At 36.6% G+C, this 14,424-nt stretch overlaps 1 protein-coding gene across 1 annotated transcript in view; it reads left to right on the forward strand.

Moving 5' to 3' along the window:
- Positions 1-12,769, forward strand: part of SKA2 (spindle and kinetochore associated complex subunit 2) — a 31,994-nt gene extending 19,225 nt beyond the window's left edge. Inside the window, exons 3-4 of the mRNA XM_041726557.1 lie at positions 5,989-6,165; positions 11,943-12,769. Of these exons, the coding sequence (XP_041582491.1) occupies positions 5,989-6,165; positions 11,943-12,011 (246 nt within the window). The 3' untranslated portion in view covers positions 12,012-12,769. The remainder of the gene's footprint in view (positions 1-5,988; positions 6,166-11,942) is intronic.
- The last annotated feature ends 1,655 nt before the right edge of the window (positions 12,770-14,424 follow it).

Genomic DNA, 14,424 nt, shown 5'->3' on the forward strand with positions numbered 1-14,424 from the left:
ACACAGTGGCTCCCAAGAAGCTAATCACTCCAACAAAATAGGCTATGTGCACAATACTTTTTTTCCTCTGTTGTATGGTGCTAAGTTGTAAAATCTATGTATCTTGATGCCTTGTTCACCAATTCTTTACCTGGATTGGTAGGTCATCAAGGATTAGTATACTGGCCACATTTTTCCCTCTATGAGTTTAGTTCTTGTCACATTTTTTTTTTCTGTGAATTTATGTTTGGAGAATTTATCATTCTTCTGATTTATATGAACAGGTCTCTGGGAAATTCACAACTGAGCTCCATTTCTAGTTACCTAAAGATCATTTATATTTATATAATCCACTATCATCTCACATTTGATCTCCTCTACCTTCATACCAATTTTCCTCCTAACTTCAAACTTTTATTTTTATCAAATTAGGTTTTGTAAATAATTTGAAAAGTCACAGAAGCACAAAGCATATAAGTACAAACAGTAATTCCTTGTTTCATACTTTACCAACCTCAAGCATGTCACCACTTTATTTCAGCATCTTCTTGTATTTACCTCCTTTTTCTTTCTCTCTCTTTTTAAAATTTTATTTATTTATTCATAAGAAACACACAGAGAGAAGCAGAGACATAGGCAGAGGGAGGAGAAGCAGGCTCAATGCAGGGAATCCAATATAGGACTCGATCCCAGTACTCCAGGATCACACCCTGAGCCGAAGGCAGATAGATGCTCAACCCCTGAGCCACCCAGGTGTCCCTACCTCCTTATTTCTAAATAATATGCTTGTGTTGACATTTTTTTCCCCCCAATCTGAAATTGATTTCCTGGATATAGGCTATTCTAGTTAAAATCCAAGATCTATACTGTGATTTATGCAAATCAGTTAACTTCTGTGAACTTACTTACCTTGTCTATAAAATGGGGATATTACTATCTGCTCATAGGTTGAGAGAGGATAAAATAAGTAATATATATAATGTATATATATATATAATATAATAAATAATATAAATATATATAATGTCCAGAGTATGCACTATATCTTAGCTGCTGTTATTAATAATAACTTCTTGTTATGGAAGATAAAGATTACATACTTTATAATTTCTTGCTCTATCCGTATTCACTTCCACTTGGGCTGCTGCAACAAAATACCAAAGACTTAGGACCCTATATACAACAGAAAGTTAGTTTCACAGTTCTGGAGGTTGGAAGTCTGGGATCAAGGTGCCAGCATAGATAAGTTAGGGCCCTCTTTTGGGTCACAGACTTTTGGTTGTATGCTCAGAGCAGATGGGGTTGATCTCTTGGGGCCTCTTCCATCAGAGTACTAATCTCATTTATGGTGGCTTTCCTCTCATGAAGTTATCACTTCCCAAATAACTCACCTCCTAATTATATCACCTTGGGGGTTAGGTACTTGAATGAATTTTGAGGGGTACTTGGTTGGCTCAGTCAGAAGAGCATATGACTCTTGATCTCAGTGTCTTGAATTTAAGCCCCATGTTGGGTATAGAGATTACTAAAAAACAAACAACCACAAAAAAACCCCCCAAAACAAAAGAAATAAACAAGTGAATTTTGGAGAGACATTCAGACCATAGCCATTAGGACTCTGCAAATACTGCTTTTATCAGTCATGTAATATACTATGTCTGCTTTTCCTGGAGCTTTTTTTAGTTTTTTTTTTTTTTTTTTTTTTTTTTTTTCTGGAGCTAATAATTTTCTTTTTTCCCTTCAATTTGCCTAATTTTTCTATGCATGTATCATTATTTCAGTCAGACTTTTTAAAGATTTATTTATTTATTTAAAAGATTTTATTTATTCATGAGGCACACAGAGAGAGAGAGGTAGAGACATAGAGGGAGAAGCAGGCTCCTCATAGGGAGCCTGATGCAGTACTTGAGATCCCTAGACCCAGGATCATGCCCTGAGCTGAGCCACTCAGTCATCCCAGATTTATTTATTGAAGAAAGAGCGAGCTAGCCAGGGGTGTGGCAGAGGGAGAAAGGGAGAATCTCAAGCAGGCTCTGTGAGCCTGCCTCGGGGCTTAATCTCATGACCTTGAGATCATTACCTGAGCCAAAGTCAAAAGAGTTGGACACTCAACTGACTGAGCCATCCAGGCACCCTAGCCTCAGATGGTTCTATCAGAACGGTAAAACTCTTGTTGACATTTTCAGACACATCACATGATTCCTAAGTTTCATTTTTTTCCACATCCCTCCCAGTGCTATCTATCCTCCTGCTGTATAGACCTCCTGTGTACCTGTTTCTGGGACTTCTTTTATTTTTTTTTTAATTTTTAAAAAAGATTTTATTTCTATTTATTTATTCATGAGAGACACAAAGAGAGAGGCAGAGACACAGGCAGAGGGAGAAGCAGGCTCCATGCAGGGAGCCCGATGTGGGACTCTATCCCAGGGCTCCGGGATCATGCCCCTAGCCAAAGGCAGGCGCCCAACCACTGAGCCACCCAGGCATCCCTGTTTCTGGGATTTCTTTACCATCATTTCAGTAATTCTTTTTGCTTTATTTCTGGTTTGAATTATACATCTCATTCTTTCTTGGTTCATTTCCTTGATCAGGTGAAGCATATCCTTTAGAAGTTTCCTAAGGAAGAGTACATAAAAGGCCAACTTTCTGAGAAGTTGACTGTTTGGAAATGTCTTTATTTAATCCTTTAGATGATGGATAGTTGGTTGAATATGAAATACTAGACTGGAGATTATTTTCTCTTATTTTTAACATAATTGTGTTATTTTAGCTTCCAGTGTTCTTGCTGAGAAACTGATGCCATACTAATTGTGTCTTCCTCCTTTTTTCACCATAGCCCTTCCTGAACCCATTTCTCTTGGAACTTTCAGAATATTTTATCCATACTCTAAAAATTTTTTTGGTCATTTTATGGTTATGGATAGGCCATCTCATTAATTGTGCTGTCATTTGGTGGGGCCCTTTAAATGTAAAAACACATGCATTTGAAATCTCATAACTTTACTTAGCTATTGTATTCATAAGAAAAGACTTCAGAGGAAAACCTCTTTTATGCTTTGTCCCATCAGTGAGATACTGAACATCCTGGATCTATTCTCCATTTTTCTTATCGTTTCTTTCCTATCTTTTAGTAGTTTTTTGAACTGTATTTTCCAGTTTTTCTACTGTATTTCTTTGATCCAATGCAGTCTCTACCATCTAGAAACATGATGGGAAATAATACCTCTGAGGGTCAGAGGACAGATTTCAATATTATTGGGGTATACACTGAGTATATACCCAAAAAGGCATCTTAATATACACATTCCTTTATTTACCAGATGATGCATTTGATGTCATCTATTATTCCTTTGTTCCTAACAAACATACCACTAAGATCTCTTAAATGTTTTCATGAGGTCTCTATGTTGTCCGTTTCCTATTTCTATTGCTTATACTATAGGTCTTGATCACTCCTTGCAGAAATATTTTATTTTAAAATCTTTTAAAAGATTTTATTTATTTATTTATGAGAGACACATAGAGAGAGGCAGAGACATAGGCAGAGGGAGAAGCAGGCTCTCCTCAAAGAGCCCCATGTGGGACTTGATCCAGGATCCCAGGATCACGCCCTGAGCAGAAGGCAGATGCTCAACCACTGAGCCACCAAGCATCCTTGCAGAAATATTTTAATAGTCTTTAAGTTAGATTTTCTCTTTTCCCTTCCTATGACAATCATCTTTACTTACTATTTCCATCATTAAAAACAGAAACATCTCTAAGGAAATAGGGAATAGAGGGCCATAAACTGAGTCTCTGCCATAGCCATGAGATAGCGTTCCTGAAGGAAACATCTGTAGAGTAGGAAACTAACAAAGGTAGTAGAGTTTTATAAAAATCAAGACTTCATTTTAAGGTAGGAACAAGAAGGAAATAAGGCCTAAGAAAGGGTATCAAAATTACCTGATATTGGGCAAACCTAACTTTTGATTGTTTACAATAATTTGGCAAAGGATACTAGTCTATGGGATGTTAAATTGGGGAAGTGTATTATTATAGGACCTACAAAGTTGGTGGAAATGGAATGAGAAGAATCAGATTGGTTTTTTTTTTTTAATATTATGTTTATTTATTCATGAGAGACACAGAGACAGAGAGAGGCAGAGAGAGAAGCTGGCTCCGTGTAAGTAGCCCAATGTGGGACTTGATCCTGGGACCCCAAGATAATGCCTTGAGCCTAAGGCAGACACTCAACTGCTGAACCACCCAGGTGCCTCTGAAACTGGTTTTGAAGCAACAATAGAGTCAAGAGAAGGAGTGAATTTCGTTTTATTTATTTATTTTTTAATTTTGTTTATTCATAGAGACACAGAGAGAGAGAGAGAGAGGCAGAGACACAGGCAGAGGGAGAAGCAGGTCCCCTACAGGAAACCCGACGTGGGACTCGATCCCTGGTCTCCAGGATCACACCCCAGGCTGCAGGCGGCGCTAAACCACCGCGCCACCGGGGCTGCCCTGAATTTCATTTTAGAATAGAGAAGATCTATACATACTTGGAGTCTGTAGAAAGGGAGATAATGCGGGGCACCTGGCTGGCTCAGTCAGAGGAGCACATGAATCAGTTGTGAGTTTGAGCCCCACATTGAATGTAGGGATTTTTTTTTTCTTTCAAAGATTTTATTTATTTATTCATGAGAGACACAGAGAGAGGCAGATACATAGACAGAGGGAGAAGCAGGCTCCTTGCAGGAAGCCTGATGTGAGACTCGATCCCGGGACTGGGATCATACCCTGAGCCAAAGGCAGATGCTCAACTGCTGAGCCACCCAGATATCCCAGATGTAGGGATTACTAAAAAAATAAACAAATAAACAAAAACTTCAAAACAAAACAAAAAGTAGAGAGATATTGAAAAGTCGTAGAAATATAGGAAATTAAAGGCTCTGGAGGATTTGGGTAGCAAACAACAGTAATACTGGCAGTGTGTCAGACTGAGCAGGGATGAGAATGTCCATAGATGTTTTCCTTTTTTTTTTTTTTTTTAAAGATTTCATTTATTTATTCATGAGAGACACAGAGAGAGAGAGAGGCAGAGACACAGGCAGAGGGAGAAGCCAGCTCCATGCAGGAGCCTGATATGGGACTTGATCCCGGGACGCCAGGATCACGCCCTGGGCCGAAGGCAGGCGCTAAACCACTGAGCCACCCAGGGATTCCCCTTATGTTTTCCTTTTTGGATGAAAAGGCAGGAAGATGGAACTTCTACCAATGTTTTCTGTTTTCTTGGTGTAGTTGGTGAGGTCATGTGCCAAGAAGGGAGTGCATGGGAATTGGAGGAAGTGGAGAAAGTTTGGAATAGTGAATATTATGGGGCTTGCTAAGGAACCATCAGGGAATGAAAATTACCAAGTGGTGGAAAGGACCTTTTACAAAGGTCTTTTATGGAATAGTGCTTACATTCTAAAATGAATTTGAAAAACCAATGTAACCTATAAATATAATTGCTTGAGTTGGCATGATTTTGTATGGTGAGGTCAGTTGTTACTTAATACATACTTTAACCCCATGACAGATGTTTAAGAATTTTATAAGTGGTTTTATTTTTAAATTCTCTTATTGTTTAAGAACAAATCAAAATAGTTCCTTTAGTCACCTTCTGAATAGTATTTATTATTGTAGTGTTAAAATACCATGTAATTATTGTGAAATATGTATTAAATGTTATATATCTTATGGGAGTTTTTTTTCTAATGTCACTTATTTGCTTATTTTAATATTCCTATTTTGTGTGCATGTGTGGGTTATTTCTGTACCTAAGCTTTAATTTCCTTGAGAATAGGATCTAGGTCTTATGCTTTTTTTTTTCCCTTCCTCCCATCCTTTGTTACATAGTTACATAATTAATTATATACTGTTCAATTAAATGGATGGTAGAATTAAATGGATGGTGGTGTATATATTTTAATCCTTAAAAGAAGCTTAATTTTTCCTTTTCGTGATTTAATATATATTACTTTTTTCCTGATGTAGAAAAATCCAGTTACACTCTTAAAGGAATTGTCAGCAATAAAGTCTCGATATCAAACTTTGCATGCACGCTTTAAACCAATAGCTGCAGAGCAGAAAGAAACTAAGAACCGCATTTGTGCTACCGTCAATAAGACTATGACCATGATACAAGAACTACAAAAGCAAACAGACCTGGAGGTAATGCTTTCAATTGACAAGTTGGATTTGTAGACTTTTAACTCTGAGTGTCTTTTTGAAAGATAAATCCTTGTTAACTTTCATTTTGAGATTCTGGAGTCAGTTTAACTGTTGATAGAAATGAGATTTTTTTGATTCCTGAAGTATAAAATAGCTCTTTTGTTTTAAAATAAGCATGTCTGGGCACCTGAGTGGCTTAGTCTGTTAAGCATCTGCTCAGGTCATGATCTCAGGGTCCTGGGATCGAACCCTGTAGAGAGCCCTGCTGAGCAGGGAGCCTGCTCGTGCTCTCTTTAATAAATAAATAAAATCTTTTTAAAAAGATTTAAAAAAATAAGCAGGGATGCCTGGGTGGCTCAGTGGTTGAGCGTCTGCCTTTGACTCAGGGCGTGATCCCAGGGTCCGGGCTTGAGTCCTGCATCAGGCTCTGTGCAGGGAGCCTGCTTCTCCCTCTGCCCATGTCTCTGCCTCTCTCTATCTCTCATTAATAAATAAATAAAATCTTAAAAAATAAAAAAATAAGCACGTGGACTTGACATGGTTAATAAAGAAGTGTGCTATCTTGAATTATATAGCCATGTTAGAAGAGAAAACTTGCTAATACTTATTAAATCTACCAATTTTGTAGTTCCTGTAAGAACTAGTGAAACTGAGAAATGTGGAAAGCATCTATATCAGTGACTTTTCAAATTCTCCTTTTCTTAAATTGGGTTGGTGAGCTTAGTAAGATGGACCTTCATTCTCTCCCTTCATTCCCCATACTCTTCTGATTTCATGTAAATATCCTTGTAATTATCAGCCTCTATCACTGATTGTGTAAAACTCTTCAGATATAATGGAGTAAAAAAAAAAGCAATATGAGCTGACATAGGCACTATATCTCAAATAGCTGACTGAAGGATTTGTAAAATTTTCATTTATTATTAAGGCAAAGTTGAGGGCTTTCAAAAGAAAAGATAGCCTGTATGTAGTTGGAATCATAAAGCAGAACTTAATGATATGAACAAAAGATGGCCAACAGATTTTTATATCTGGTGTCAACTGTAATCATTTTTTTTTAAAGATTTTATTTATTTATTCATGAGAGACACACAGAGAGAGAGAGAGAGAGAGAGAGAGAGAGAGAGAGAGAGGATTAGACACAGGCCTAGGGAGAAGCAGGCTCAATGCAGAGAGCCCTACATGGGACTCGATCCTCGGTCTCCAGGATCCCACCCTGGGCTGAAGGCGGCGCTAAACCGCTGAGCCACCCAGGCTGCCCTCAACTGTAATCATTAACTGGTAATAGCTATTTAGAGGGCTGAATTGAGGAACTGTGTCTGGGCATTGCACAAAAGCTATCTGCTGTGGGCATGCAACTAGGGGCAGCATACATGTTTGTTTGTTTGTTTGTTTTGCCAACCATGAGCTATATTTGGTTTAAGATATTTGAATTATGGGCTTGTAGTGAGAGAAATCTCAAAGGTTGATTACCGAGGTTAATTTGGTCAATAATTCTTTAATATTACGAATGGCAGAAAAGAGAACAATACTTGATTAAAATTATAAAATAATCTTAGATGTATCTCAGATGTTATATGCTTCAGATATTACATCATTGGGAGATGAATAATAGAGGAGGAAAGAGCAATTAAAAAGGGCACAGGGAATAGGAAGTAGGAAACTTAAAACATTAAAGGTGGTGACATATACTAACAAGATGCAAAAAAATATGTATATAACTGTTACAAATATGACTCAAGTTGCATACTCTTCATAGTATGCAATCAGAACTTGAAAATAGGGCATTCCAGATGGCTCAGCAGTTTAGTGCCGCCTTCAGCCCAGGGCGTGATCCTGGAGACCTGGGATCGAGTCCCATGTCAGGCTCCCTGCATGGAGCCTGCTTCTCCTTCTGCCTGTTTCTCTGTCTCCCTCTCTCTCTGTTTCTCTCATGAATAAATAAATAAGATCTTTATTAGAAAAAAAGAAAAAAGAACTTGAAAATAGAGGCACATAAGCTTGTTCTAAGGAAACAAATCTTGAGAAGAGATTAGGTATATATAGTTCTGGATGTACGTATCAACATATAAGTATAGAAATCCATAAATTTATTGAAGCACAGGATAAATTTAGGTGAGTGAAAAAAGAGAAAAGTGATATTTGTTTTGTTTTTTTAAAAGATTTTGTTTATTTATTCATGAGAGACACAGAGAGAGGCAGAGCCATAGGCAGAGAGAAGCAGACTCCATGCAGGGAGCCCAACTTGGGACTCGATCCCAGGACTCCAGGATCATGCCCTGAGATGAAGGCAGATGCCTAACTGCTGAGCCACCCAGGCATCCCAGAAAAGTGATATTTTGGATATTAACTAAAAATTGTCCCCATTGGATACAATAAATACTTGCTATATTTCTGACTGAGATTTAAAAATGGTGCAGAAAATAGTTATAATAGTGATTTTTAATCATCTAAATATCTATAACGGTCTTCATTCAGTTAAAAGTAGTATCTGCAATGAACAATAATTATATTGAATGTAGAAAGCTAAGGGAGCTTTTACTTTGAATCATATAATTACAAATAAGGAAAAATGACTAAAAGGTTGGTTATAAACCTTGAAAAAAAGAGATCATATTTTAGATTCAATGATGGTCATATTGCAATATGTTGGATATAGTGGATCTTGTATCTACTACTTTAAAAATGAGATAGTAGAAAGTTTAGAGAAAATTTTCATGATCAAAATGTGGAAGAAAAGGATGACATCTGTAGAGAGTTATAAAACCAGAAATAGTTCTATGAGCCCAGTGTTTAAAGGACATGTAAGGTAGACCTCATAAAGGAAATATTAAAAGAGGTATATCAGGGGTGCCTGGGTGGCTCAGTCAGTTAAGTATCTGCCTTTGGCTTAGTTCATTATCTTTGGGTCCTGGGATCAAGCCCTGCATCGCTGAGCAGGGAGCCTGCTTCTCCCTCTCTCTTTGACACCACCCCACTTGTGTGTCCATGCATGAGCGTGCACTCTCTCTTTGTGTCAAATAAAGAAATAAAATATTTAAAAGGGGGGGCATATCACTCATAGGGACAGTACTGTGAGGATACTTAAGAAAGTCAAATTAAGTCCAGGCTTCTGAAATATTCTAAAATCACCAAAAGGGCCTTTAAAATTATTTTGGGAACATGAAAAACAAGAAAGGGATAAGCCTACTTAGGGCAAATAGTGCTCTGTTTATGTATAGACAACAGAAAACAGTAAAACTGTTCATGTATTACCTTGCTATGATCTATCAAGATGCATAGTTTTTCATTTGCAAGGACAGAAAATATATTTGAATTGATAATACTAAAAAATAGCACATGGATTGATAATACTAAAAAACAAATAGGGAGGTGAGAAGAGAAAATGAGGTGAAAGGAAGGGAATATATAAATTTCTTCATCTGTTTAGTTAATATGAAGATGTTAAAGGTTTTTTTTTTTTAAAGATTATTTATTTTAGAAAGAAAGTAGGTGAGCAGGGAGAGAAGCAGAGAGAAAGCCAATTCCCTGCTGAGTGGGGAGACCCAAATAGGGCCCTGTCTCCCCACCTACAGATCATGACCTGAGTCAAAACCAAGAGTTGGATGCTTAACTGACTGAGCCAAGCAGGTGCCCCAAGATATTAAGATTTAAATACACTTAATTATAAAGGTGACCACCAAAAGACTAAAAAAAAAAAAAGACTAGATTTGTTCCAAAATAAAAATTAGCAAAACAAATCCCCAAAACAAAAATAATTCAAAAGGTATTAAAAATAGAATGGAGCACCTGGGTGGTGTAGTCAGTTTAGTGTCCAGCTCTTAGCTTAGGCTCAGGTTGTAATCTCAGGGTCATGAGATCGAGCCCCCTCCCTCACATTGGGCTCTGCATTGGTCCTGGAGCCTGCTTAAGATTCTCTTTCTCTCTCCTTCTGCCCACCTTGCTCTTGTGTACACACTCTCATTCTAAAAAAAAAGAAAAGAAAAACACAAAACCTAAAAACCCAAAGAGTGTGTGGTATTTTACTGAAACATGTGTGTTAAGGAACAAAATTGTCTACGAGTTTTGGATTGGTTAATTCCTGGACAAATTATTTGAAATTTTATGAAATAGGTGGTCTGAAATCTCTTGAATAGTTATCACAAAGAGAAACATGGACTCACAGAGAACAAAGTCTCTCCAGAACCATTTCTATTTTTGAGATAGAAGAAGAAAACTCTGTAATTATTTGGATTGCACTAAGGCATATGATTGTTTTTCTTTTTAGCCATGTGAATATTTTTGGTAAATGTTGATCAGCCAAACCAACAAGGTAGCCCAATCACCACATGTGGCTATGTAAATTAAAATGTAAAGAAATTAAGTAAAATTTAAAAATTCAGTTTTTCATCTACTGATTGATTGGATAGCACAGATGTAGGATATTTTCAGCACCACAGAAAGTTCTATCAGACAGCACTGCTCTAGAGATTATTCTGTAGGTATGGTGTTTTCAAGATTTGGTAGTCTCTCTAGAGATGACCTATATAGTTAGAACTTTTTTTTTTTTTTTAAGAGAATCCCTTTTATTTTAACTTATTTATGATAGTCACACACAGAGAGAGAGAGAGGCAGAGGGAGAAGCAGGCTCCATGCACCGGGAGCCCGATGTGGGATTCGATCCCGGGTCTCCAGGATCGCGCCCTGGGCCAAAGGCAGGTGCCAAACCGCTGCACCACCCAGGGATCCCCTAGTTAGAACTATTTGATTCTTCATGCTGTACCTCCTATAATTTCCCCATTAATCCTTTGTTTTAGCTAGCCTGTTGGTTAGTACTCTGTGGAAGTCCTTTATAAACTTCCCTTTGTCTTTTCTTCATCCCTTTGCTTTTGTTCCTACCTGCTCTTGGTGGATACTGTTTGCTGGGTGGTTTTCTCAGCTTCTGTTCTCTCCCTTGCTGCCTAATAGAATACTGATTTTCTTGAGACATGTTCCATCCCTCACTTGTGCCTGAGGCAAAGTTGGTGCTTTCCTCAGCTTACTGGGGTTGTATCTGATTGGCAAGTGGAATGGATTTTCCTTTAACTAACATTAGTTCAGGAATGGGTTTGTAACCCACATGACATGTGAGGAGGAAACGTTTGGAAGTAGGAAATTGAGTTTTTTCACTGCTGAGAGACTCCTGGGAAGAGAAAACTTCTCCTAAACATTGTGTATAGATGTGATGCCTAGCACTGCTCAGGCCATTTTTCCTATCATTCTGAGGATAAAGCCACCAGCAGGGTTATTAGAGAAGGTGGAAGAAACCAAGTCTTACGTTGAGCTGAATAAACCATACCTGAAGTCTGTCTGCCCTTTTTTTGTATTTAATGTGCAATGATAATATTTTGTTATTTATCCATTTTGAAATGTGTTCCTGTGACTTGCAGCTAAAAACATCTCAATTATCCTTCAAAATTTAGCCACATCTCTACTTCTGAGGACTCTTCCAGACTATTTTGTTCATATTTTTTTCAAAATGCTTTTAGAATATGGCATTCAAACGTGACTTCTTTAGTTTTGTTAAATTACAGTCCTTAAACTGTTTGATTTATTGGTCGTGTTTCTTCAACTTAATTCCAAGTTCTTTGAAAGCTCAAACATTAAAAATACCCTGTATATATAGACAGCCAAAAATCTTTTCCTAAATTTGTGATCGTAGGCATAGTATGAGTTTATGGAAACTTAAAAAAGAAATTAATTAAATGAAACAGATTTTAAAGATTTTGAAATAAAGATTTTTGTCATTTGTTTTCTAGCTGTCACCACTGACTAAAGAAGAAAAAACTGCAACAGAGCAATTAAAATCTTTCATGTCAGACTTATGAAGAAATTGACTTCAAAAGGGAATTCCAATGGAGAAGAGATTAATTCCAGAAAGATTTAAGAAGATGTCTTGTTAGCACTTGATTGGGGGATGGTGAAGAAGATTTGTCTGGGGTGATTGGATAATGATGCCTTTCATAAGAGAGGGACTATCACAAGGGCAGATAATATATGAATAAAGTTTAGCCAAAAGGATGGAATGGGAATAAAGGGATTTAAAAATATATATGCACACAAACTTAGTCTTATAATTTCAGGCAGGAAGTCACATAACACTGTTTTGCATCTGTTTTTGTGTAATTGGGATAACACTGATGTCCTGGCCTATCATGAAAGGATATTTATGTATTATCAGTCAGTCAGATGTGAATTAGCATACTTTGGAAATTAAAGGATAGAAAAAATATTTGCATTACATTATGTGTATGATTTTATTTTTGAAAATTCTGATTATAGATAATAGTCACTTTATTGATGAGACTGCTAATATGTGATCTCTAGTCCTCCACAAAAGCTAACTTTAGTAATAATAAATTGGATTTTCTGTGACATCCTCACTTTATTTTCCCTATTCCTTCTGCCTGCTAATGTTAAGCAATGTGAACTCTGCTTTCAAATGCTGCTTGAGATTGTCCCTGTTGTGTATCAAAGTACCTTTGTTCTCCTTCAGCCTGTATTAACTGTAATTGTTCATTCTGTATGAAAGCTAAGAAACTGAAATCAGAGGATCACTGGCAACTACTACTTGCCAGTTTGTGTATATATGTGTTTGTGTGTGAATTTCTCTATTTTTAAATAACTATTGGTATTAAGGTCATCATAGGGATAGATCTTGATACAAAGATGTCAATCACAGGATTATTTATACTAGCAATACACACACATACCTGGCTAATGGCAGGTAAAGAGGAAAATAAATCATGGTGTATCCATATATTAAGAAGTCAAGCTGCCCCAGTAACTTATTACTATTAAAGTTCTGGGAAATGCTGAAGCTATATTAAATGGGGGAGGGGAAAGCAGAGATTGCAGTTTTGTAGTTAAGATTGTTCTGGTGGCTCAGCAGTGAGTGTCTGCCTTTGGCTCCGGGCATGATCCTAAGGTTTGGGATCGAGTCGCACATCGGGCTCCTAGTGGTGAGCCTGCTTCTCCCTTTACCTATGTCTCTGCCTCTTTCTCTGTGTCTCTCATGAATAAATAAATACAATCTTTAAAAAAAAAAAAAAAAGATTGGGCTTTGGAGTCTGAGATGTAAATAGCAGTTTTTAAATCCTAGCTATGTGATCCTGAGCAAATCACTTCTGGGTGTCAGGATGGCTGGAAGCACAATGAGATGGTAAAGTGTTTGAGTTTGATAATTAGTTATCCTTCAGTGAATATTTCTGTGTATAATAAAAATGAAGCATTGAAAAGACTAGGAAAAATGCATCAAATGTTAGTTCTGCAGGTTATAGAATTATATTTTCATATAATTAAAATTTGTTATGAACATATTACTTTGAATTAACAAATTTGTAATACATGACAAGTGGCTGGGAGAGTAGCTTCAGTTAAAATTGTGCTGTGTAGTTTGAATATTTGAAGAACAGAAAACCCTCTTTTTAAAATTAGAAATAAGTCATACTTCAATAACATTTTATTCAGTACTCAGTTAATATTAAGGGGAAGTTTTTGTCATGGAATGGCTCTGGGATGTGATATTGATTGGTAGAATTGAAAAATGTAGCATCATAAAGAAGTCACAACCAGTTTCTGGAATTTTTCCTCTGTAACTTCCTATACAGTTATCTTCTAAATGTTGGTTCTTTCCCTCAGCCCCCTTTAAATTGTTATCTGTGCACTTCTCTATATATTCTTTTGTTTCCCAAGCTTCGTTTATTGACTCTATCAAATTCCCAAATATAACTTCTTCCATTAGATTTAGAATATTCACACTGATCATGTCCAGAGTACTTACTGATATATTTTGTCAATAGCCACTGTTCTGTTACTGGAATTAAAAGTTTGCATCCCTTGATCTTTAGCTAATAAAATCTTTCTGAAATATTCATAGTATCCAACCTCCACTTTATCTTCACTCTTACTACCCTTAGATCCTTTACTTCTCATCGTAATTATTTTCTATGGGACTATAGTGTTTTTAAGTCTTAAGTTATAAGTAATACAAATTAATTTTAATTTATACCTTAATACAAATTTAATGTTAGGTAGTTAAAAATATAAGTATGCCTACTCTCCAGAACTGATCTGCAATCTCTTAAGATGTTTCTACATATATGAAAATTAAAAATAATTTTTTTACAAAAATAAGATGATACTATACCTACTCTAGCTGCAGTTTTTTTTTTCATTGTAAATATATTGTGGATATTTTCATGCCACGCATCTATTCTTTTGAACAGCTGTAATATATGG

Source organism: Vulpes lagopus, chromosome 12 (assembly GCF_018345385.1).
Source record: "Vulpes lagopus strain Blue_001 chromosome 12, ASM1834538v1, whole genome shotgun sequence".
Lineage (NCBI taxonomy): Eukaryota > Metazoa > Chordata > Mammalia > Carnivora > Canidae > Vulpes > Vulpes lagopus.